This window comes from Limanda limanda, chromosome 4, assembly GCF_963576545.1.
Source record: "Limanda limanda chromosome 4, fLimLim1.1, whole genome shotgun sequence".
In the NCBI taxonomy this organism is placed as follows: domain Eukaryota; kingdom Metazoa; phylum Chordata; class Actinopteri; order Pleuronectiformes; family Pleuronectidae; genus Limanda; species Limanda limanda.
In genome coordinates this window covers 8221041-8238574 of record NC_083639.1, presented here as the reverse complement: position 1 = coordinate 8238574, position 17534 = coordinate 8221041, and the positions used below count along the sequence as shown (strand labels likewise).

The 17534-nt window shown below is 40.2% G+C and overlaps 3 protein-coding genes across 3 annotated transcripts; all 3 read left to right on the top strand.

The window, feature by feature from the left end:
- Positions 1-402: 402 nt before the first annotated feature.
- tubb1 (tubulin, beta 1 class VI) lies at positions 403-3499 on the top strand. The gene is made up of 4 exons (XM_061069589.1): positions 403-501; positions 1313-1421; positions 1628-1738; positions 1978-3499. Exons 1-4 carry the CDS (start codon positions 445-447, stop codon positions 3087-3089), a joined length of 1389 nt encoding a protein of 462 aa, XP_060925572.1. The 5' UTR covers positions 403-444; the 3' UTR covers positions 3090-3499.
- A 1703-nt stretch (positions 3500-5202) lies between these two features.
- On the top strand, positions 5203-11758 carry prelid3b (PRELI domain containing 3). The gene is made up of 6 exons (XM_061069390.1): positions 5203-5336; positions 6957-7125; positions 8246-8335; positions 8950-9020; positions 9326-9428; positions 9768-11758. Exons 1-6 carry the CDS (start codon positions 5305-5307, stop codon positions 9879-9881), a joined length of 579 nt encoding a protein of 192 aa, XP_060925373.1. The 5' UTR covers positions 5203-5304; the 3' UTR covers positions 9882-11758.
- Positions 11759-12368: 610 nt separating this feature from the next.
- On the top strand, positions 12369-16410 carry aurka (aurora kinase A). Its single transcript, XM_061070315.1, has 9 exons — positions 12369-12415; positions 13027-13092; positions 13402-13738; positions 13817-13865; positions 13957-14148; positions 14652-14790; positions 15012-15160; positions 15373-15547; positions 15948-16410. Exons 2-9 carry the CDS (start codon positions 13030-13032, stop codon positions 16128-16130), a joined length of 1287 nt encoding a protein of 428 aa, XP_060926298.1. The 5' UTR covers positions 12369-12415; positions 13027-13029; the 3' UTR covers positions 16131-16410.
- Positions 16411-17534: the final 1124 nt, after the last annotated feature.

The window sequence follows — 17534 nt, the reverse complement described above, 5'->3', positions numbered from 1 at the left end:
TACGAAAGATACGAAGCATAATTTAAATTTGAAACATTTGAAATGAATGCAAAATTTAAAGAAATGTATTTTTATAGACACAAGCAAACCATCATATAAAAGTCATTTGGTAAAAGTAAGTTTTGAGTGATAATTAAAAAACAGACATTCCTGTATCAAATCTGTGTTCCTCAGGTGAACTATTCCAGATGCTTGGGGCCCCGTCACCATCACTTCAGCCTCGAGGCGCCTGGTCTGAGGATCTCAAGCAACGGGCTATTGATTTAAAAGTACAACCAAGTAGCTCGGTGCCAAACCAGGACATCATATCCTGGGCCCCTGCGTCAACTAGTGGCGGCAGTGACTCACTGATGACATCATTTCTGGTATTGTATAAAAGGGTGGTCATAGGGCTGTGTCCTGTCAGAGACCCCCAGCTGCTCTTTGTACTGTACCCCAAGCATCATGCGTGAAATTGTGCATCTGCAAATCGGACAATGTGGAAACCAGATCGGCTCGAAGGTAACAGAGTAACATTTCTTTTCTTTTATTATTAGAATATTTTTAAGAAGTAGCGGAATATAAACTGCTAACACCATACCTGCTAAAATGATTGAAGTCACTGTATAAAGGGGAAATTAAATGTAATTTGCAACAGTGAATGTATTTAAGGGACAAAATTACATATCATCACATTAAAGTTTGATTACGAGCAATATTTTGACATGTACTGGTTCTTTGCATGTTGCCAATAGCCGTTGTGAGTGATACTGGGTGTTCCCTGTCAAGCTTTCAGGGAAAAGATAAGGGCCAAAGTCGACTGGCATGGGTGGGTCATTTTTTATCATGGCTACCACAAAAATGAGACAGGAACTATGAGATAGTACAGCTAAAGCCAAAGTAGCACATCGGCAATTACATCAAATATCCTTCCATTAAGGTTTAACATAATTTAATTAAACCCATCAAGGATTTTAAACTGTATCAGCACAAGATTATGAGGAGTCACATGAGAAGCTGTGTTACAACTCAGAGATGTGTAGGCTGGGAGGCATTTTAACATGTTTATTTGTCAGTTCTACAATGAATGAAGAAGTAAATTCCAATTCCAATAAAACTGCATTTAAAAATATGAAGTGATGTAAAGATTCAGGAATAACAGTCAAAAAGTGTTCAAAAGTAGAAGACACACATGATATTTTAACTGTATCTGCATATTAATTTAATTGTTTCAAACCTTGGACACATTGAGAAAATATGTAATCTTTTTTAACATCTGAATTTTAAAAGATTTTAAGCTAATACTATTGTATCTGTGACTCTCCTTCTATAGTTTTGGGAAGTGATCAGTGAAGAACATGGGCTCAATGCAACAGGCAACTATGTGGGAGACAGCAGCCTCCAGCTGGAGCGGGCCAATGTCTACTTCAGTGAGGCATATGGTAAGGAAAAAAAAAATATATATGTGTAAATGTATATATATATAACAACTAATTTTACAGTTTATAATTTCCTCCTAATTCCTCCTAACTACTATGGTACAAGTCAGACTACAGTTTTTTTTTCATTTGCTTAAACTTTAACCCTGGGACACATATTTACGTCTCATTTCTGGCTAAATCGATAAAATTCTCCATTGTTGCTCCAGGTGGAAAATATGTACCCAGAGCCCTGCTTGTGGACCTGGAGCCTGGCACCATGGACAGTGTGAGGGGAAGCCGAATCGGAGCCCTTTTTAGGCCTGACAATTTCATCCATGGTGAGACAAATATCTAAATAATCAGTGAGAATTTCTTGGTTTTTGCTTTTGTATTATACATTATAATGATATTAGTTTCATTGTTCATCTGTAAATAAGTGTCACACCTTTTGTGTTTTGTAGCTTTTTATATTTGAAGTTGTCCTCATTGCAATACGTGGTGTATGATTCTGTCAAGTTATTGTTTTGACAAGCGACAGAATCAGATGAACCTACAGGCTTTTATTTTGGCGTTACAGGAAACTCAGGAGCAGGCAATAACTGGGCGAAGGGCCACTACACAGAGGGAGCGGAGCTGGTGGAGCAGGTGATTGACAGAGTGAGGAATGAGAGCGAAAGCTGCGATTGCCTGCAGGGCTTCCAGTTGGTTCACTCATTAGGGGGGGGTACCGGCTCCGGCATGGGAACCCTCATCATCAACAAGATCCGGGAGGAGTACCCTGACCGCATCATGAACACCTTCAGCGTCATGCCGTCCCCTAAAGTCTCTGACACGGTGGTGGAGCCGTACAATGCTACCCTGTCGGTCCACCAACTCCTGGAGAACACAGACGAGACCTTCTGCCTCGACAACGAGGCCCTCTACGACATCTGTTTCCGTACGCTGAAACTGACCACACCCACTTACGGGGACCTCAACCACCTGGTCTCTTTGACCATGAGCGGGGTCACGACCTCCCTGAGATTCCCTGGGCAGCTCAACGCGGACCTGAGGAAGCTGGCTGTCAACATGGTGCCTTTCCCTCGCCTCCACTTCTTCATGCCAGGCTTTGCTCCCCTGACGGCCCGGGGCAGCCAACAGTACAGAGCCGTCTCGGTGACTGAGCTCACGCACCAAATGTTTGATGCCCGCAACATGATGGTGGCATGCGACCCAAGGCGAGGGCGCTACCTTACAGTTGCAGGTATCTTCCGTGGTAAAATGTCCACCAAAGAAGTAGATGAACAAATGCTCGCAATCCAGCAGAAAAACACCAACTATTTTGTGGACTGGATCCCACATAATGTCAAGGTTGCCGTGTGTGACATCCCACCCCGAGGCCTCAAAATGGCTTCAACCTTTATTGGCAATAACACTGCCATCCAGGAGATATTCCGCCGTGTGGGCGAGCAGTTCTCCTTGATGTTCAGACGGAAAGCCTTTCTTCACTGGTACACGGGGGAAGGTATGGATGAGATGGAGTTCACTGAGGCAGAGATGAACCTCAACGACCTGGTGTCAGAGTACCAGCAGTATCAAGATGCCACTGCAGATCAAGATTCAGAAGCAGAATGTGAAGAGGAGGAGGGACCCTCATCATCAGTGACAACTAAAGTGACGGAAACAGTCAAAGGAGCTGTAGATGAATAGAAAACACCTTGATGCAAGGATGTGGAAATTGGTATTGTCTGAAAAATTAACTATTTAAGTTTAATTGATGGTTGGTTGGTCAGTTGGTTGGATTAGATGTCCTTTATTTGCTGAAATGTGCTTGGAAATATTCACATTATAGTGCTTATCATGTTTTATGTATTTTTTAAATGTTTGTATGGTTATACATTTGTTTTTGAGGATAATCTTTTGTTTTACAGAAAATATTTGTAAATCATGAACATCGTTGCATGTATGTATGAAAAATGTTATGTTATGACGCCGCTATATAATCTACTTCCAAAAAAATGTATGTGATGATTGTCATTTGTTTTCCTGACCTGCAGTAAATGTTGCATTGAGTGATGATGTGTACATGATTATGATAGTAAATTAAAAACAGCAAAACCAAAGAAGATGATTTCCAACAAATAAGAGTACATTTAGTACAACACAATGTTGTCTTATCATTTTAAAATGACTAACTGTGCTGTGATGGACAGTGCTCTGACAGCACAGTGACAGGGATACTGTTCTTGGCTGTCACACAGTTTCCTTCCACTGGTACAATTCTGGTACATTGAGATTACACATAACTTGGTCAGCGTGTCTGCCCTCTGAGATAAGCACAGGGGACGTGGACATGTCCCTGCAACACTGTAATAAAGCCGACCAGACTTATGAACTATATGAGGTAAGGCGGGGTAAAGAACATGATACTGCATTTAGCCCACATGTGAATGTAGGTTATGGTGACATAGACAGTGTTGCATCACAGGGAGCAAACTACCTCAAGTTCCAAGATAGAAAAGAAAGAATCCATTTTATTATCTATATAAACATGACCAACATCACTTCTGCTCAAGTCAGGCAACTGCAGTTATAGCAAATAAACTCCATAAACATAAATTTTAACAAATCTTATTTCATGTGATCCAGAAAGACACTTCTGTCTGATTGCTAATGTCGAGTGTAATGAAGAACTATAAAGCATTATATAGAGGCTGTCATGCTAAGCCCACGCTGGACTGGTGGTGCCTGTTGAACAGCATTGCAAGAGATAAGAAAACCAGCACTCACATTTAAAAAAGCATTGGCTCCCAAACGTTTTGACTTGTCAAACCTATGACAACATTAGATATTAAACAATATCTGCACTTTCTCATTACAGGACTGTTCAACCACAGTGATCATTTTCCGTATGTCATTCAAATAATTATTTTGAATCCTGAAGAAGTAAATTTTATTAGTAAGAATAAGACATACCGAAAAACTGAAAACATGATGCCTGAAGCCAGAGCTGTCGCCGTAATGCAACAGCGTAAAAATGAAGAAACAATTGGATGTTTTAATATAAAAGTCCAAATACAACAGTGAAGAAATGCAAGTTCTAAATTAGTTTTAACTCCAGTAAACGGAGGAAATCTGATACTTTTTGTACCAAAACGTTCCTTTGTCATTTCGCCCAATAACCCAGAATAATATGTTATTGATGCAATAATGTGAGCATCACTTGAATGTTGCAGTAGTTAAAGGTAAGGGGACCTTTTAATGACTTTATAAAGGTAATTGATGTGTAGTTGAATATATAATACATCATAGTTTATTTGTTAAATATATTTAGCATTATTATTCTTATAATTATAAGAAACATTGCTTGTAACTAAAACTTCAAATAATGTGGTGGGGTAAAAATAGCTATATTATAAAGTAGTATGAAATGGAACAACTTAAGAAAAAAAATGATAATAGAAAATAAATATATGTGGTGATTTTGCAGCAGTGCTCAGTCAGGTCACTCCTCCAAGGTTGCACAGGACAACTCTCAACCTTCACTCAGCTGAATTGTATAACATCAGAGGTTAAATTGACTAAAACCCTTTTAGCTCCAGTTCCATAGCTGAACAGAAAATGCGCTTCAACTTCACGTTAAACAATATTCATGTGATTCTCCGACTCCGTTTTCTTCTCTCATCAGTTCTGGGGCATTATTCCAAACGATCTATTTCTCACTCTCACGCCTGCAGTCATTGGACTCGACCAGCATGAATGGAAGCCTCCCCCGGAAGTGCGTCTCACCCCGCCAGTCACGTGTCCGCCCCGGTACAGCGGGAGGAGGAGACCCGCGGAGCTCCACTCGGTGTCAGCGCCTGGTCCCACCGGCTCATCCACAAGACTCCTCCGGCCCGGCAGCTCCCCTCACCCCGCTACAGCCATGAAGATCTGGACCTCGGAGCACGTCTTCAAGTGAGTGTTAACCCGGTTCACTGGTGTTAGATCAGCCTGGTTGTCCCAGGTTCACTGTCACCTACAGCTCCGGCTCTAATCCGGTGAACAGCGTCGCCACCACGGGTTTGAAACCCATCGTTTTTAAATGAATATCTCATCGTGTGAACGGACGCACAGAGAGCATCAGCGTAGATTTAGACATTCCACGCGATTAACGTGATAAATGTGAATAGAATGAGTCCGTGCAGGATGAAATATTGCGTAACCAATCGGTCCAGCCCCCAGCGCGCAACCTTTCCTCTACATCTTATCTGACTGCGTCAATGGGCCACGCGTCGCCCTGGCAACCATCCACCACTACGTTCGACTCAAGAACGTTTTTACATCGTATTTATTTAGTTATCGTAATAATAATCAGAACGTTATGACAATTTTTTATTTTCATTATGTGCTCTCAGATGCGTTAATTCAATCAAATCAATCACTCATATTGCATTTGTAAAGTCCATGGTCATGGGGTCTCATATAGGGCTTAATAAGGAGCAACATCTTAGAACTTAGAACTTATAACTGAGAACCTCAGATAGAGCCACATGTGAGGGATCCCTCCCCCAGGACTGACAGAAGTGCAATAGATGCTGCGTTAAGAACATCAGCAAAATAACAGTATTTGCAATGTTGATTTAGAAGAAACTGTTTGTACGAATTAAAAGTTATTTTTGGTAGAATATGTGAGTAGGCTTATTGTATGTCAAGCAGTCATGTTGAAATCATAGTCCATTATCAGCTTCCAACACGATCAACAATCTGCCATCTCGATCTCTGATTTATGATCCATCATCATGATTCACGATGTGCGGTCCTGGATCTGCAAATGATAAACGTGTCAATAAGAACACATAGGCAGTGGTGGAGGAAAGTATTTATTGTTACTTGAGTTATAGTACTGTGGCACTTAGCAGCACGACTAACATTTCTTCCTGTATCACGAGTTTTCAATCGATTCCCTTTTTTGGTTTAATCGTTTGCTGTGTGAAATGTCAAAAATATGACAATCACATATCAGAATCCAACGAGCTGTCGGCCAATGTCTTGTTTTACTGACCGACAGAGCCAAATCCAAAGATATCCACTTTGTTTTGATGCATGACAATTATAATCAGTAAATTCTATCATTTGACCATTTCGTATCTGAGAAAGTTGTGTGACGTTTATTTTTACCTTAATTATCAATTCATACCCTCATCACAGGAGAATGCTGGACATTTTGACTTCAACATTATTAGCAAAGTGTATCAAAGTTTTAAAAGTGAAATTACACCATGCTTGCACCATGTCGGTGAAAGTGGAATTTTATTATGTAAATCCTTTATTACCATTGATTCATAACTGTTGTTGATGGTCAAGATGGAGCTAATTTGAACTCTTTAATAAACTTTTGGATAGAAGTAACTGACATAACATCAATGCAATGCAGTACAAAGTACCTCTACTTCCACTTCCAAATACAGTATTTAAGTAGCTTTCCTTGCAATTGTAAATATGAAATAATTTTATGTGGCAAACCATATATAGTCTGTCTGGTCATTGGTATGAATTCTTACAGTCGTTTCTGTTTTTTGGCTTCCCCTTCAACAGCCATCCTTGGGAAACAGTGACCAAGGCTGCTATGCAGAAGTATCCCAACCCCATGAATCCCAGTGTGGTCGGCGTGGATGTTCTGGACAGAAACATCGACAAACAGGGACGCCTCCACAGTAAACGACTGCTCAGCACAGAGTGGGGTCTTCCATCTATAGTGAAAGCTGTGAGTGTCAAAATCCACTTACATAAACAAAAATCGGTCAGTAGTCTGGCTTTATAGTTACTAACTTGCCGTAGCAACTTAAGTTGTAGACATGTGACTCTGAGTGGAGAAGCTCATGACCTGACATGTCGGCTTGGGCTCAAGATAAACCGGCTTGAACTGACTTTGAAAGTCAGACGACTCAACGTCACACGAGAATCCAGTTACAGCCTCAGTCCGATTCATAGGTAGGTTAATGCTTTCCATCCACTGAGCTTGACCTCAACCCGCGGGGCTATTTCTGTCTGTCGGTATCACGGGAGCCGACTGGAGCCTCTACGAGTTCATGGCTTTTTGCCTGGGCTCGTGTTGTGCAGGACATGGTAGTGCCATTTTTGTCATTGCAGAGGTTTACCCCATGACGGCATGTGATGCAAGTTTCCATCCTTGTGCCAGCTAGGTTAAAAGTAGAGGTCACTACAAGGCAGAGCAGTCTCTGGGGCTCTCTGTCTGCAACATGTAGTAGAAACCTCCCTTTTCTTCCACTGTCTGACCACATTGATGATTGAGGATTGAGGATAATATCCTTTCACTTTATCTTATAAAAACATTCTCCACTCAGGGGCTGTTGTTTAGCATTGACCTTTGCTTTCTGTGAATAGCCCCCCTATTCATTACAAGGACAGACTGCGACACAGAATGTCCCAGTGAATGATCGCATATTTAACATAACCCTTAATCAGATTGTGCCAAAGCAAATCACCCCTGAGCCTCGGTGTGTGTGTATGTATGTGTGTGTGTGCGTATAAACTGGATGAGGACAACTTCCTGTGACGTCTGTTCTTTTAGCCAAAGACAAATAAAAAGCATTGACAAATAAATTAAGCTAAGATGTAATATAAATACGAATTAAATATAAATAGTTTTGGAATTTATTCAGCAAAGACAAGTTCAGATTCACTTGCATGTAATTCAGCTGGTTATGGTGTGCTTCCACTAAAGATAAAATGAATATTTTTAACGTGAAGTTTGCTAAATAAGGTCAATAGATGATTAACGATTAATGGAAAGTATGATTTCATCGCTAAAAATGCTTATTTTCCATTATTAACAAAAAGTGTTTCTCTTTGTTTGTTTTCAGATCATTGGCAACTCACGGACATCCACATTTATTCAGGAACACTCGGTTGTGGATCCCATCGAAAAAAGTTTTGAACTTAAGTCCACAAATGTGAGTATTTATTAAAAAACGTTCCCCTTTGTTTGGCTTAATGTTGAGACTTTATTTATGTAAAGAGTGTGACCTCAATATGCTTGAAAGTAAATATGAATGAAGGTTATGTAGCTTATCATGGGTGCATTTAAACAGTGGTCATCTCACCCAGGCATGTTCTACAAGACATCAAATACACATTGCTACTTTACTCTACTATATTACCTTGATGTCTAAGCAATAGGATACTAATACACAACATAACATTAGCAGGAAAAAAATAGATTGTCATTTTATTACTGCTCAGAGTTACAGCAAGATGCAATTATTAAAGATGGAAATTGTTGAACTACATAATCAGACCCTTTCAGTTGTCTACAAAACATGTTCTATTTTGGATTTGTCAACCCCAAACACCCACAATGCATCTAGATCCACCTTTCATGACTTTCATTTGACTGAACACAAACATTAAACTTGAGGTGTTTTTTGGAATGAAGTTCAACTTGTTCCACAGGTTGACAGCTCACCTCTTAACAATGTCTCACAGTACCAACTGTGGCCTGTGATATGAGACAGGACATAATGTCTCTTACATTCACTAATTTATGTTTTCTTATATTTCCTCCTAGATCACCTTCACAAACATGATTTCTGTGGATGAGAAGTTAACGTACAAAACACATCCTGAGGATTCAGAGAAGTACGTTTTTAATCTTTAGAACTTTTAGAATTATGGTGATAAAGCAAAAGTTTATTTTACAATCAGACCTGTAAGGTTATTAAAGGTCACTTTTGACCATTATTGCTTTGCTTTGAATTTTAAAGGCTTAATTTATTTGAAGATATTACTCATTTGGCCTATTTGGCATTTTATCAAATTTTCTTTTCTGTGTGTCAGATGCTTGATATTTTGTTGTTGTGTTCGGCCACTTTAAAAATTTGGTCTCTACCTCAAATTAAGTTTGAATAAATGAATGAAAATTAAAAATAACCCTTCTTCTTCAGGACAATACTGACTCAGGAGGCCATCATCTCTGTGAAAGGTGTCAGTCTAGGCAGTTACTTGGAGGGAGTCATGGCCAGCACCATGTCAGCGAACGCTGGAAAGGTGAGTGACCCCATAAAACTGTATGTTGAGCTTTTTCAGGTCGTTCCTATAAGTGTGTTAAACAACAATTATTCAGGTCCTGCACAATCATTTGTTGTGTCAGGTCATAACTGATCATGTTCCTGCTCTATTGTAATACTCAGTTAAAGTGAAGAACACTGACACCTTTAGAACTTTTAATCAGCCTGTGACCCCTCAAATGTATCTCTGGAAGCATTGAAAGGTCCCTAAAGTAGACAACCACTGCTCTTTCTGAAATCATTTCCATTTATCCAGCTTTATGTTATTCTCCTTTTGTCTCCTCCTGTTGACTAATGCTTTACATTTATTCTTTTTCAGGGCCGTGAAGCCATGGAGTGGGTAATCAGGCGACTGAATGCAGAAATTGAGGAGCTGGCAGCAACAGCACGTGTGATACGCACGCCAATGGCCGCTGCCGTCACTGAGAAATGACACCTGCCTCTTTTTTCCACTGGAGTCTGAGTGAAACTGCATGCCAGTACAACCATTCTCCCTTTGTGATGCCCTGGTGCTGTTATGTTGCTCTGATCTTTTGTATGATTTGATTCCTCCATTTAGTATATATTATACTTTCTACACTAGATATGCGTTTAACAGCACGCTGCATCATGAAGGGATTCTGTGAAGGGTTATTCCGGAGATGCCACTTGGCAGGACCGTGTTGATGAGAGACTTTGGGGCAAAGCGTGGGCGATGCACTCAGGGATAACTTTTAACAACATGTGATCTGTGCGTTCAGAAACATCTAGCATCAACAGAGACGTGTCAGAGGCTTTGGATGAACTGAAAACATTTGAAAAGTGCCAAAGGAGACACATAGCTGGAAAAACAAGGAAACATTGCTGGCTTTTTTTCCACCTGCCAAAAGGCCCCAGAATGCCAGGAAATCGTGCCAGTGGCTCTGTATTTACAACGACAGAGTTGGAAGAAACACAATTGTGGTGCAATAAACTGTTAGAGAAGTGATCGTTTGGGATGGCCGGAAACAATGCTTTGTCGAGAGGTGTCAAGTGCAGTGCGTGTCAAGGGTTCTTGGAACTGGCTTCAGGTGTCAGAGCAAACATTTGGTTATACTCAGCCATTGACAGTGAGATGTTGATGAAGTGTTTCAAAGTTGGGTTACTTTGTGGCCATCAGTTCAACAATGTTTTCTTGTGGGACCTCAGTAATAACAAGACACTGTACTAGGCAACATTTACGAAGGCCTGAATATAAACTGTATTTTGATATGATGTGTTATATTAACAGTATTTAAGAGGAGTGAAGGGATCAAGGTACTCGCCATATTAAGGTTTTGGTTGACTTTATTTTCAAAACCCTCCTAAAAGCTTTCGTACAAACAAGCGTAACAGTAAAATCATGTTTTACTGAAGCACATTGATATTGTTCGTCAGTTTGAACTGAGCTCCTTCAGCATGTCCATTCAGTGTAAAGGGTGACACCTTTGCAGTGACTCTTATTTGCACTTACAACATGAAGAATTTTCACAAAGAGAAGCTGCTACACATGCTGAGGGAGCTGATTATTTATGAATAATTGGTATTTCTGTTTGACAGATTAAATGTGGTTACACTGTGCATTTATAAAGGTCTGTCTTCGTATGACAGAAGGTTCATATATATGTATATACTGTGACCAGAATATTTATTTAGGGAAACAGTTTTCCTTTTCGAAGGAATCCGTTTGGAATGACCACAGAGAAATGTGATATGATTAATTTAAGCATCTTGTCTGGGTACCTACAGAATGTGGCAATATAATGAAAATATTTTATTTTTACTATAGAAATTTGCCAGGAGCTTGTCAAATTAGATAGAATAAAACAGACTAGGTTGCTGTTGGCTACTGAATGTATTCGGAAAGTTAAATGCTCTGTTTTTGAGGTTGCGTTCAGTATTAACATTGAGTGTGTATTTTCCTGTTGTCATTTTATTTTTCAAGTAGCAAAGAGGCCTGTGTGCAAAATGTCCAGTGCATATGATTCTGCCAAAATCGTAGCTTGATCACCCTTGTTAGGTTTGGTCAAGAGACGCGCTTTGAATGTATGCATTCCAAAAGTCATTGTTAACGAAAGGGTATGAAGCTATGTTGTCTGTATATATCATCAGAGTCTAAACACTAAAAATGCCAGACCTCCAACTTCATCCTGGGTTACAATTGATTCCAAGTAATGTCATTGAGGAAATGAAGATCAAGTCCTACCTCATTCAAGGTCCGGGCCAAAGTTAATATATTGTTGCTCTGTTTAATTTAAAGGCAGGAAAAGAAACATGTGAAAAGAATGGTTCGAATAAAGTTGTTTGAATTTCTACTAGTTCTCTCTCTCTCTCTCTCTCTCTCTCTCTCTCTCTCTCTCTGTCTGTCTGTCTGTCTGTCTGTCTGTCTGTCTGTCTGTCTGTCTGTCTGTCTGTCTGTCTGTCTGTCTGTCTGTCTGTCTGTCTGTCTGTCTGTCTGTCTGTCTGTCTGTCTGTCTGTCTGTCTGTCTGTCAAACTGCTGCCATCTATTGGTTTGGAGGATTTCCTGTGACGTCACGATCCTCCCGTCGGTACTATCTTTCGCCAGCCAATAGGAGGGCGTTCGGTGCATTCCCGCAGCCAATCAGAGCCCTCGGTTTATTTAAAGGCTCTAAACAGTGGGACGTTTGAAATCAAACAGGGTTGCGCTGGGTGAAGTGTGAGGAAGTCCGCTGTGCTGTGTGCGTCCCTACGCGTCTTAGTATTTATATAAACCGGCTTTAAAATCAGTATTTAAATCTTTGTAGCTGTTAGCCTTAGCTCTTAGGTAGCGGGGTAGTTAGCATTACTGTGTAGCTCTTTATGTTCGTGGCCGCTTTCTTCCAACGGACCGACGTAGCCGCTAGCTAGCTGGAGTAGAGTTCCCTGCGTGAGGGCTGCTTCAGCTCGGCTAAACGCTGGTCACATCCCCGGACGCTGGTTCCCCTCGGTCACTGCAATAACACACGGAGGTAAGTCCTCTTATCTCATTTACTAGAATGAGCTGTGCTGGTTAGGTGTGGTTGTTAAGCTAACGTTAGCTGTGAGCTAGCGTTAGACATGGTAGCCATGGAAGAAAGGTGGCTAACGCTTATTTTCACGACCATAGTTTCATCTCGTTTCCTTTTCTATGTTTATACTAAGCAAAAATAACCATCAATTAGCAATCCTATGAGACTACTGAGCATTACTTGCACTATTACCCGTTAAACGTATCCCAATTGTACCATCTAATATTAATCCGAATGTAGACCTTAAAGTCCCACCCATTGTTTTATATACTCCTTCATATCTTTGTATATTCATACATTATTGTATACTATTGTGAATTTATACTCTTTTATATGTATGTTTTTATAGTTGTATATTATACAATATACTTTGTTTCTAGTTTACTATACCATATAAATAGTAGGATCTACTCATATTGTCCAATCTATGTGTATATATATATATATATATGTATATATATATATATATATATATGCATCTATCTTAATATGTATTTATAAAAATGCTCAAATACAGTTGTTTTTATTAACATGTTCTTGCAATCATCCTATGCCACTGCCCTCTTTCCCAGAATATGGACTCCGCTGCAAGACTCAAGAAGGCAAAAGACATGACGCTTAAAAGGCCTGAACTCAAAGTAATGCATAATTTTCACCTGCTCCTCATTCTTAAGTGTTAAGATTCTGCTGTCAGTGATTGGGGGTCACTTATCTGACCTTAACCTGTGTGTATAATTTATATATACTTTGCATGTGCGTGTGTGCGCAATCAGATATATACACACTGTATTCCAGACCTCTTTATATTACAGAGCAGAAGCTAATCACCTTGAACTCCGATCATTCCTCCAAGGTGGTCTTGGATGCATTCGGACACTTTCTTTTTGCTGTGTGAATGTTAATCTGTTAGTATTTGTGTCAGTAAGTATTGTCCTTTTTGATTACAGTTGAGTAGTGAAGGACCAAAGCGGATTCCTGTGTCACAACACTCGCAGGTGGGTGTCGTTACACCAACTCCACAGCAGCGAGTCCTGGGTGTGTCAAATGGACCTCAGCGTATTCAGCGGCCTGTTAGTACTCAGAAACCTGTGTCTCACGTCCCCGTTGCTATCAAATCTACAAAGCTCTCTGATCAGAATATGAACCCCATTACAAGGAATGTAAATCCTGCATCTCAGTCCAAAACTGGTTCCGGGCAAAACCAGCCAAAGCCAAGTGTGGCCAAGATGAAGCAGGAGCTGGTCAAACCGCCGGTAGAATCGGCAAAGCTGGAGAAGCCACTGAGTAAGCATAATTTAAAATTGGACATAATTCTGTGTGTTTTTCTTTTAAATCCTAAAATAAAATGTTTCTTTTTGGTAGACAAACCTGCCATGAAAGAATCTGGAGATATCTCCTCATCAAAGTGTGTGTGAGTTAATTTGTTATTTTTATTTTACACCATCTTTCATAAAATTACCAATTATCCTGCTGTTTGTAACTGCACATTTCTGCTCACACAGGAAGCGATGGAGCCTGGAAAATTTTGACATTGGCCGTCCCTTAGGAAAGGGTAAATTTGGAAACGTCTACCTGGCAAGAGAGCGACAGAGTAAGTTCATCTTGGCCCTGAAGGTGCTCTTTAAGAAGCAGCTGGAGAAGGCCGGGGTGGAACACCAACTGAGGAGAGAAGTGGAGATCCAGTCTCACCTCAGGTAATGTGTTATTCAGATTTTGTGATTGAGGTTATGAACATTATTCAATTGCTGCCTGATTCTGATTCCTGCATTATCATTTGGGTACATGTGGTATCCTGTTAGCGGTGTCCCTATTTGGAGATTTTTTAAGCTTTGAACAAATGCCAAAAGGGGGCGCCATAACATTAACAAGGCAATCTACAGACACATGCATTGATGCAGGGGGCAGTGTAATCTGTAAAATAAATTGTCTTCCAATGCTATTTAAAAACAGTAATTCCCCTAATAGCTCATTGACCACAAGTTCTTCTTTTGGTGCTGTAGATGGGCCACATGTCACTGCAGAAAAGTCTGGGATATTATCTCTGAACATGTTTAATATTGCCATCATCAGATTGAACATTTCTATGGACATCATCTATAAATCAGCTTCTGAGGCATTAGCTGCTGGTTTGCTCTTTGTTGGTCTTGGTATGGTAGTTCAAAAAAAATTCTCAATAAAAATCCTCGGCATCCTGCAGGCACCCCAATATCTTGCGTCTCTATGGCTACTTCCATGACACATCGAGAGTGTATCTCATTCTGGAGTTTGCACCCAGAGGAGAACTGTACGGTGAGCTGCAGCGCTGTGGAAACTTTCCTGAGGACAGAAGTGCTACGGTGAGTGCCAATTTAAGTCTCTTTTGACCGTTCAATCACCAACTTAAAATGTGTCTATATATTAAATTTACTGAGTATGAAGTTTCTGGATAGCGTATGTTAACTCCATAGACATGTTGATGTTTAGTGTCGTTTTCTTTGGTTAAAGGAGAGTTACTTTTTACATGCTGTCAAAGGTGTGATGCATATTGTGATGACCATTATTCTTTGTGTCATTGTAGTACATCATGGAGCTGGCAGACGCCCTCAACTATTGCCACACGAAGAAGGTGATCCACAGGGACATCAAACCAGAGAACCTGTTACTGGGGGCTAATGGGGAGCTGAAGATTGCAGATTTTGGCTGGTCTGTTCACACACCCTCCTCCAGGTATCCTCATGCTTTTGGTTTTTAATCAAATAGTCTATTGACAGCGATTTGTAATGAACTTGTTGGTTGACTTCACCGTTGGTGCCTCAGATAGGAATTAAGCTTCTGCTTTTTAAAATCTTGATGTGATTAACATTTTGCTTGTGTAAATCAGATCTCACAGACTAATGATAAACTTGGCTTGCTTCATCATTTGCTCTTTCCCTGTTCAGGAGGTCCACCCTGTGTGGAACACTGGACTACTTGCCTCCAGAGATGATTGAGGGAAAAACTCATGATGAGAAGGTCGACCTGTGGAGCTTGGGTGTCCTCTGCTTCGAGTTCCTGGTTGGAAAACCCCCCTTTGAAACAAAAAGCCACGATGAAACCTACCGCAGGATATCAAGAGTAAGGCTGAGATGTCCAGACAGCAGACGCGCATTGTTTTAGCAGCTTTCATATACAGCCCCTAACAAGAATTTGCGATATAATGTTGCAACTAGCACTATGATGGATGAATTAATTCTTTCTATATGTAAATGGAATTATAAATGTCTTGATTACATTAATTTTAGAGGTTATCATATCATCTACTTGAAACTTTGTTGTTTGCTCTGAAGTCATGTTTCCGTTTGTTCATTGTGATAAGAACATGTCCTTAGTATTATTTAATATAAATTCTGTGTAGACCGGCAAGACTCATAATAGCAGCACTGCAGCAACAATGCTAGCCAGCAGTTCAGTTAACTAGTCATCACACACATGTATGCTGACGGCTAAAACTCACCTTTCTGTCTTTGTCTTACAGGTGGAGTACACATTCCCTGCACATTTCAATATCAGTGATGGAGCCAAACACCTGGTTGCTCAGCTGTTGAAGCACAACCCCTTGCACAGACTGCCCGTCCAGGGCGTCTTGACCCACCCCTGGGTTGTCGAGTGCTCGACCAAGAAGCCCACAACTCTGAACGGCGAAGAGCCCAGCCAATGAGCCTCCTTTGTGTTGTTGTCGGTTACTGGCTGGTGCGGAGCATGAACGCCACTGTGCAGCTGATTCGAAGAATCTGCTTGTCCTCCCACTACTTGACTTTCAAATCACTTCATGGGGCTGTTTTAGTCAGCAGAGCTTTTGAGCGACCTGGTTTTACCTTCTTCTCCTTCTGAGTTTCTCTGTCTTAATAATGGCACCTGTTGCCTGTACATATTTAACTGTTTTTGTACAATTATGAAATTTTTATTTTGTTTCTAAAAAGCTATTACTTGAATTAAAAAAATATCCTACTGACCATTTTGCAATAGAATCATACCATCCTCAATGCCCATCCACACTCACAAGGTGAAAACGTGACCAGCATCACTGTCCAAACTTGTTATAAATAATAATTCATGGAAGTTGGGCAGTATATATTTATGTATCCATTAAAAAGTGCATGTTGTAGCGGTAACTACCAAAGAGGCAGTTTGTCGCTGATCTCTGTGGACTGATTTTGTTAGAACCGTTCATGGATCAGTCATCAGTCTTTATGGATGTGTTGCTGTAATCAGATTAAATCCAAAGGATGGCGTTGCTCTGATGCATGAACACTGGGGTCATGCATCACAATGTAAAGATACTGAGCGCTGATTGGTCTGAGTGTTAGCATGTTGCAGTGACTTGTATCATTCCATCACAAGATGGTCTCTAGTTTGCTTTGTTTTTTGGTTTTCAACAGAGTTTAATGTTGTGAAACTGAAGTCAGGATGATGCAGGGATTTCACAGACAGGTTCAAATGGAGCTGCCTTTATCAAGCATCTCGGTGAATAGCAGCCAGCAGAGGGCGCCATGATACTAAGGTTTGAGAACAAGAATGTTGCAGATTATAGGGAGAATTAATGCCACTGTCACTGTTAATAATCTATAAAAGCACAGTGAGTTCCTTCTTAAATAAAATGTTTTATCTGTTTCACAGTATTAATGTCGCTGGTAAATGTTAAGGACAGAATTCCTGTTTCAATAAAATGTTGAAATTTAAATTATTGTTTTTTGTTTTGTAGACTGATGTGCCACAGTTGAATTGGATTTAATTAGTATGGGATTAAAGAATTATAGGATTAATATGTACCATACAATACTATAATAATGAGGGGGCATTTATTTGCTTAACTTCAAGTGCACATTAAAACGTCTGTCAAAAACGAGGAACCTTTGCAAATGGGAACAGGTTCTACAAATAATTGGCGGAAATCTGTCTGTGTCATCAGTGAGTGAGTATCGTGTTAGATCCGAGAAAATTCGTCTTACAAGAGGCACAAAGTAGAACTACATGTGTAATGGGAGAAGGCCCGGTTATGAGACTTGGATGTTAATATGAATTCTGTGAAACAAGCACACAGTCATTGAGCATTCAGCTCGTC

Bases quoted from the DNA above. Each gene is read 5' to 3' on its own strand.
- tubb1 (XM_061069589.1), top strand. From the start codon at position 445: ATGCGTGAAATTGTGCATCTGCAAATCGGACAATGTGGAAACCAGATC. The intron at 1,422-1,627 runs GTAAGGAAAAAA...TTGTTGCTCCAG, and splicing joins CTACTTCAGTGAGGCATATG to GTGGAAAATATGTACCCAGA. The intron at 1,739-1,977 runs GTGAGACAAATA...TTGGCGTTACAG, and splicing joins GCCTGACAATTTCATCCATG to GAAACTCAGGAGCAGGCAAT.
- aurka (XM_061070315.1), top strand. From the start codon at position 13,030: ATGGACTCCGCTGCAAGACTCAAGAAGGCAAAAGACATGACGCTTAAA. The intron at 13,739-13,816 runs GTAAGCATAATT...TCTTTTTGGTAG, and splicing joins AAAGCTGGAGAAGCCACTGA to ACAAACCTGCCATGAAAGAA. The intron at 14,791-15,011 runs GTGAGTGCCAAT...GTGTCATTGTAG, and splicing joins CTGAGGACAGAAGTGCTACG to TACATCATGGAGCTGGCAGA.
- prelid3b (XM_061069390.1), top strand. From the start codon at position 5,305: ATGAAGATCTGGACCTCGGAGCACGTCTTCAA. The intron at 7,126-8,245 runs GTGAGTGTCAAA...GTTTGTTTTCAG, and splicing joins TTCCATCTATAGTGAAAGCT to ATCATTGGCAACTCACGGAC. The intron at 9,429-9,767 runs GTGAGTGACCCC...ATTCTTTTTCAG, and splicing joins TGTCAGCGAACGCTGGAAAG to GGCCGTGAAGCCATGGAGTG.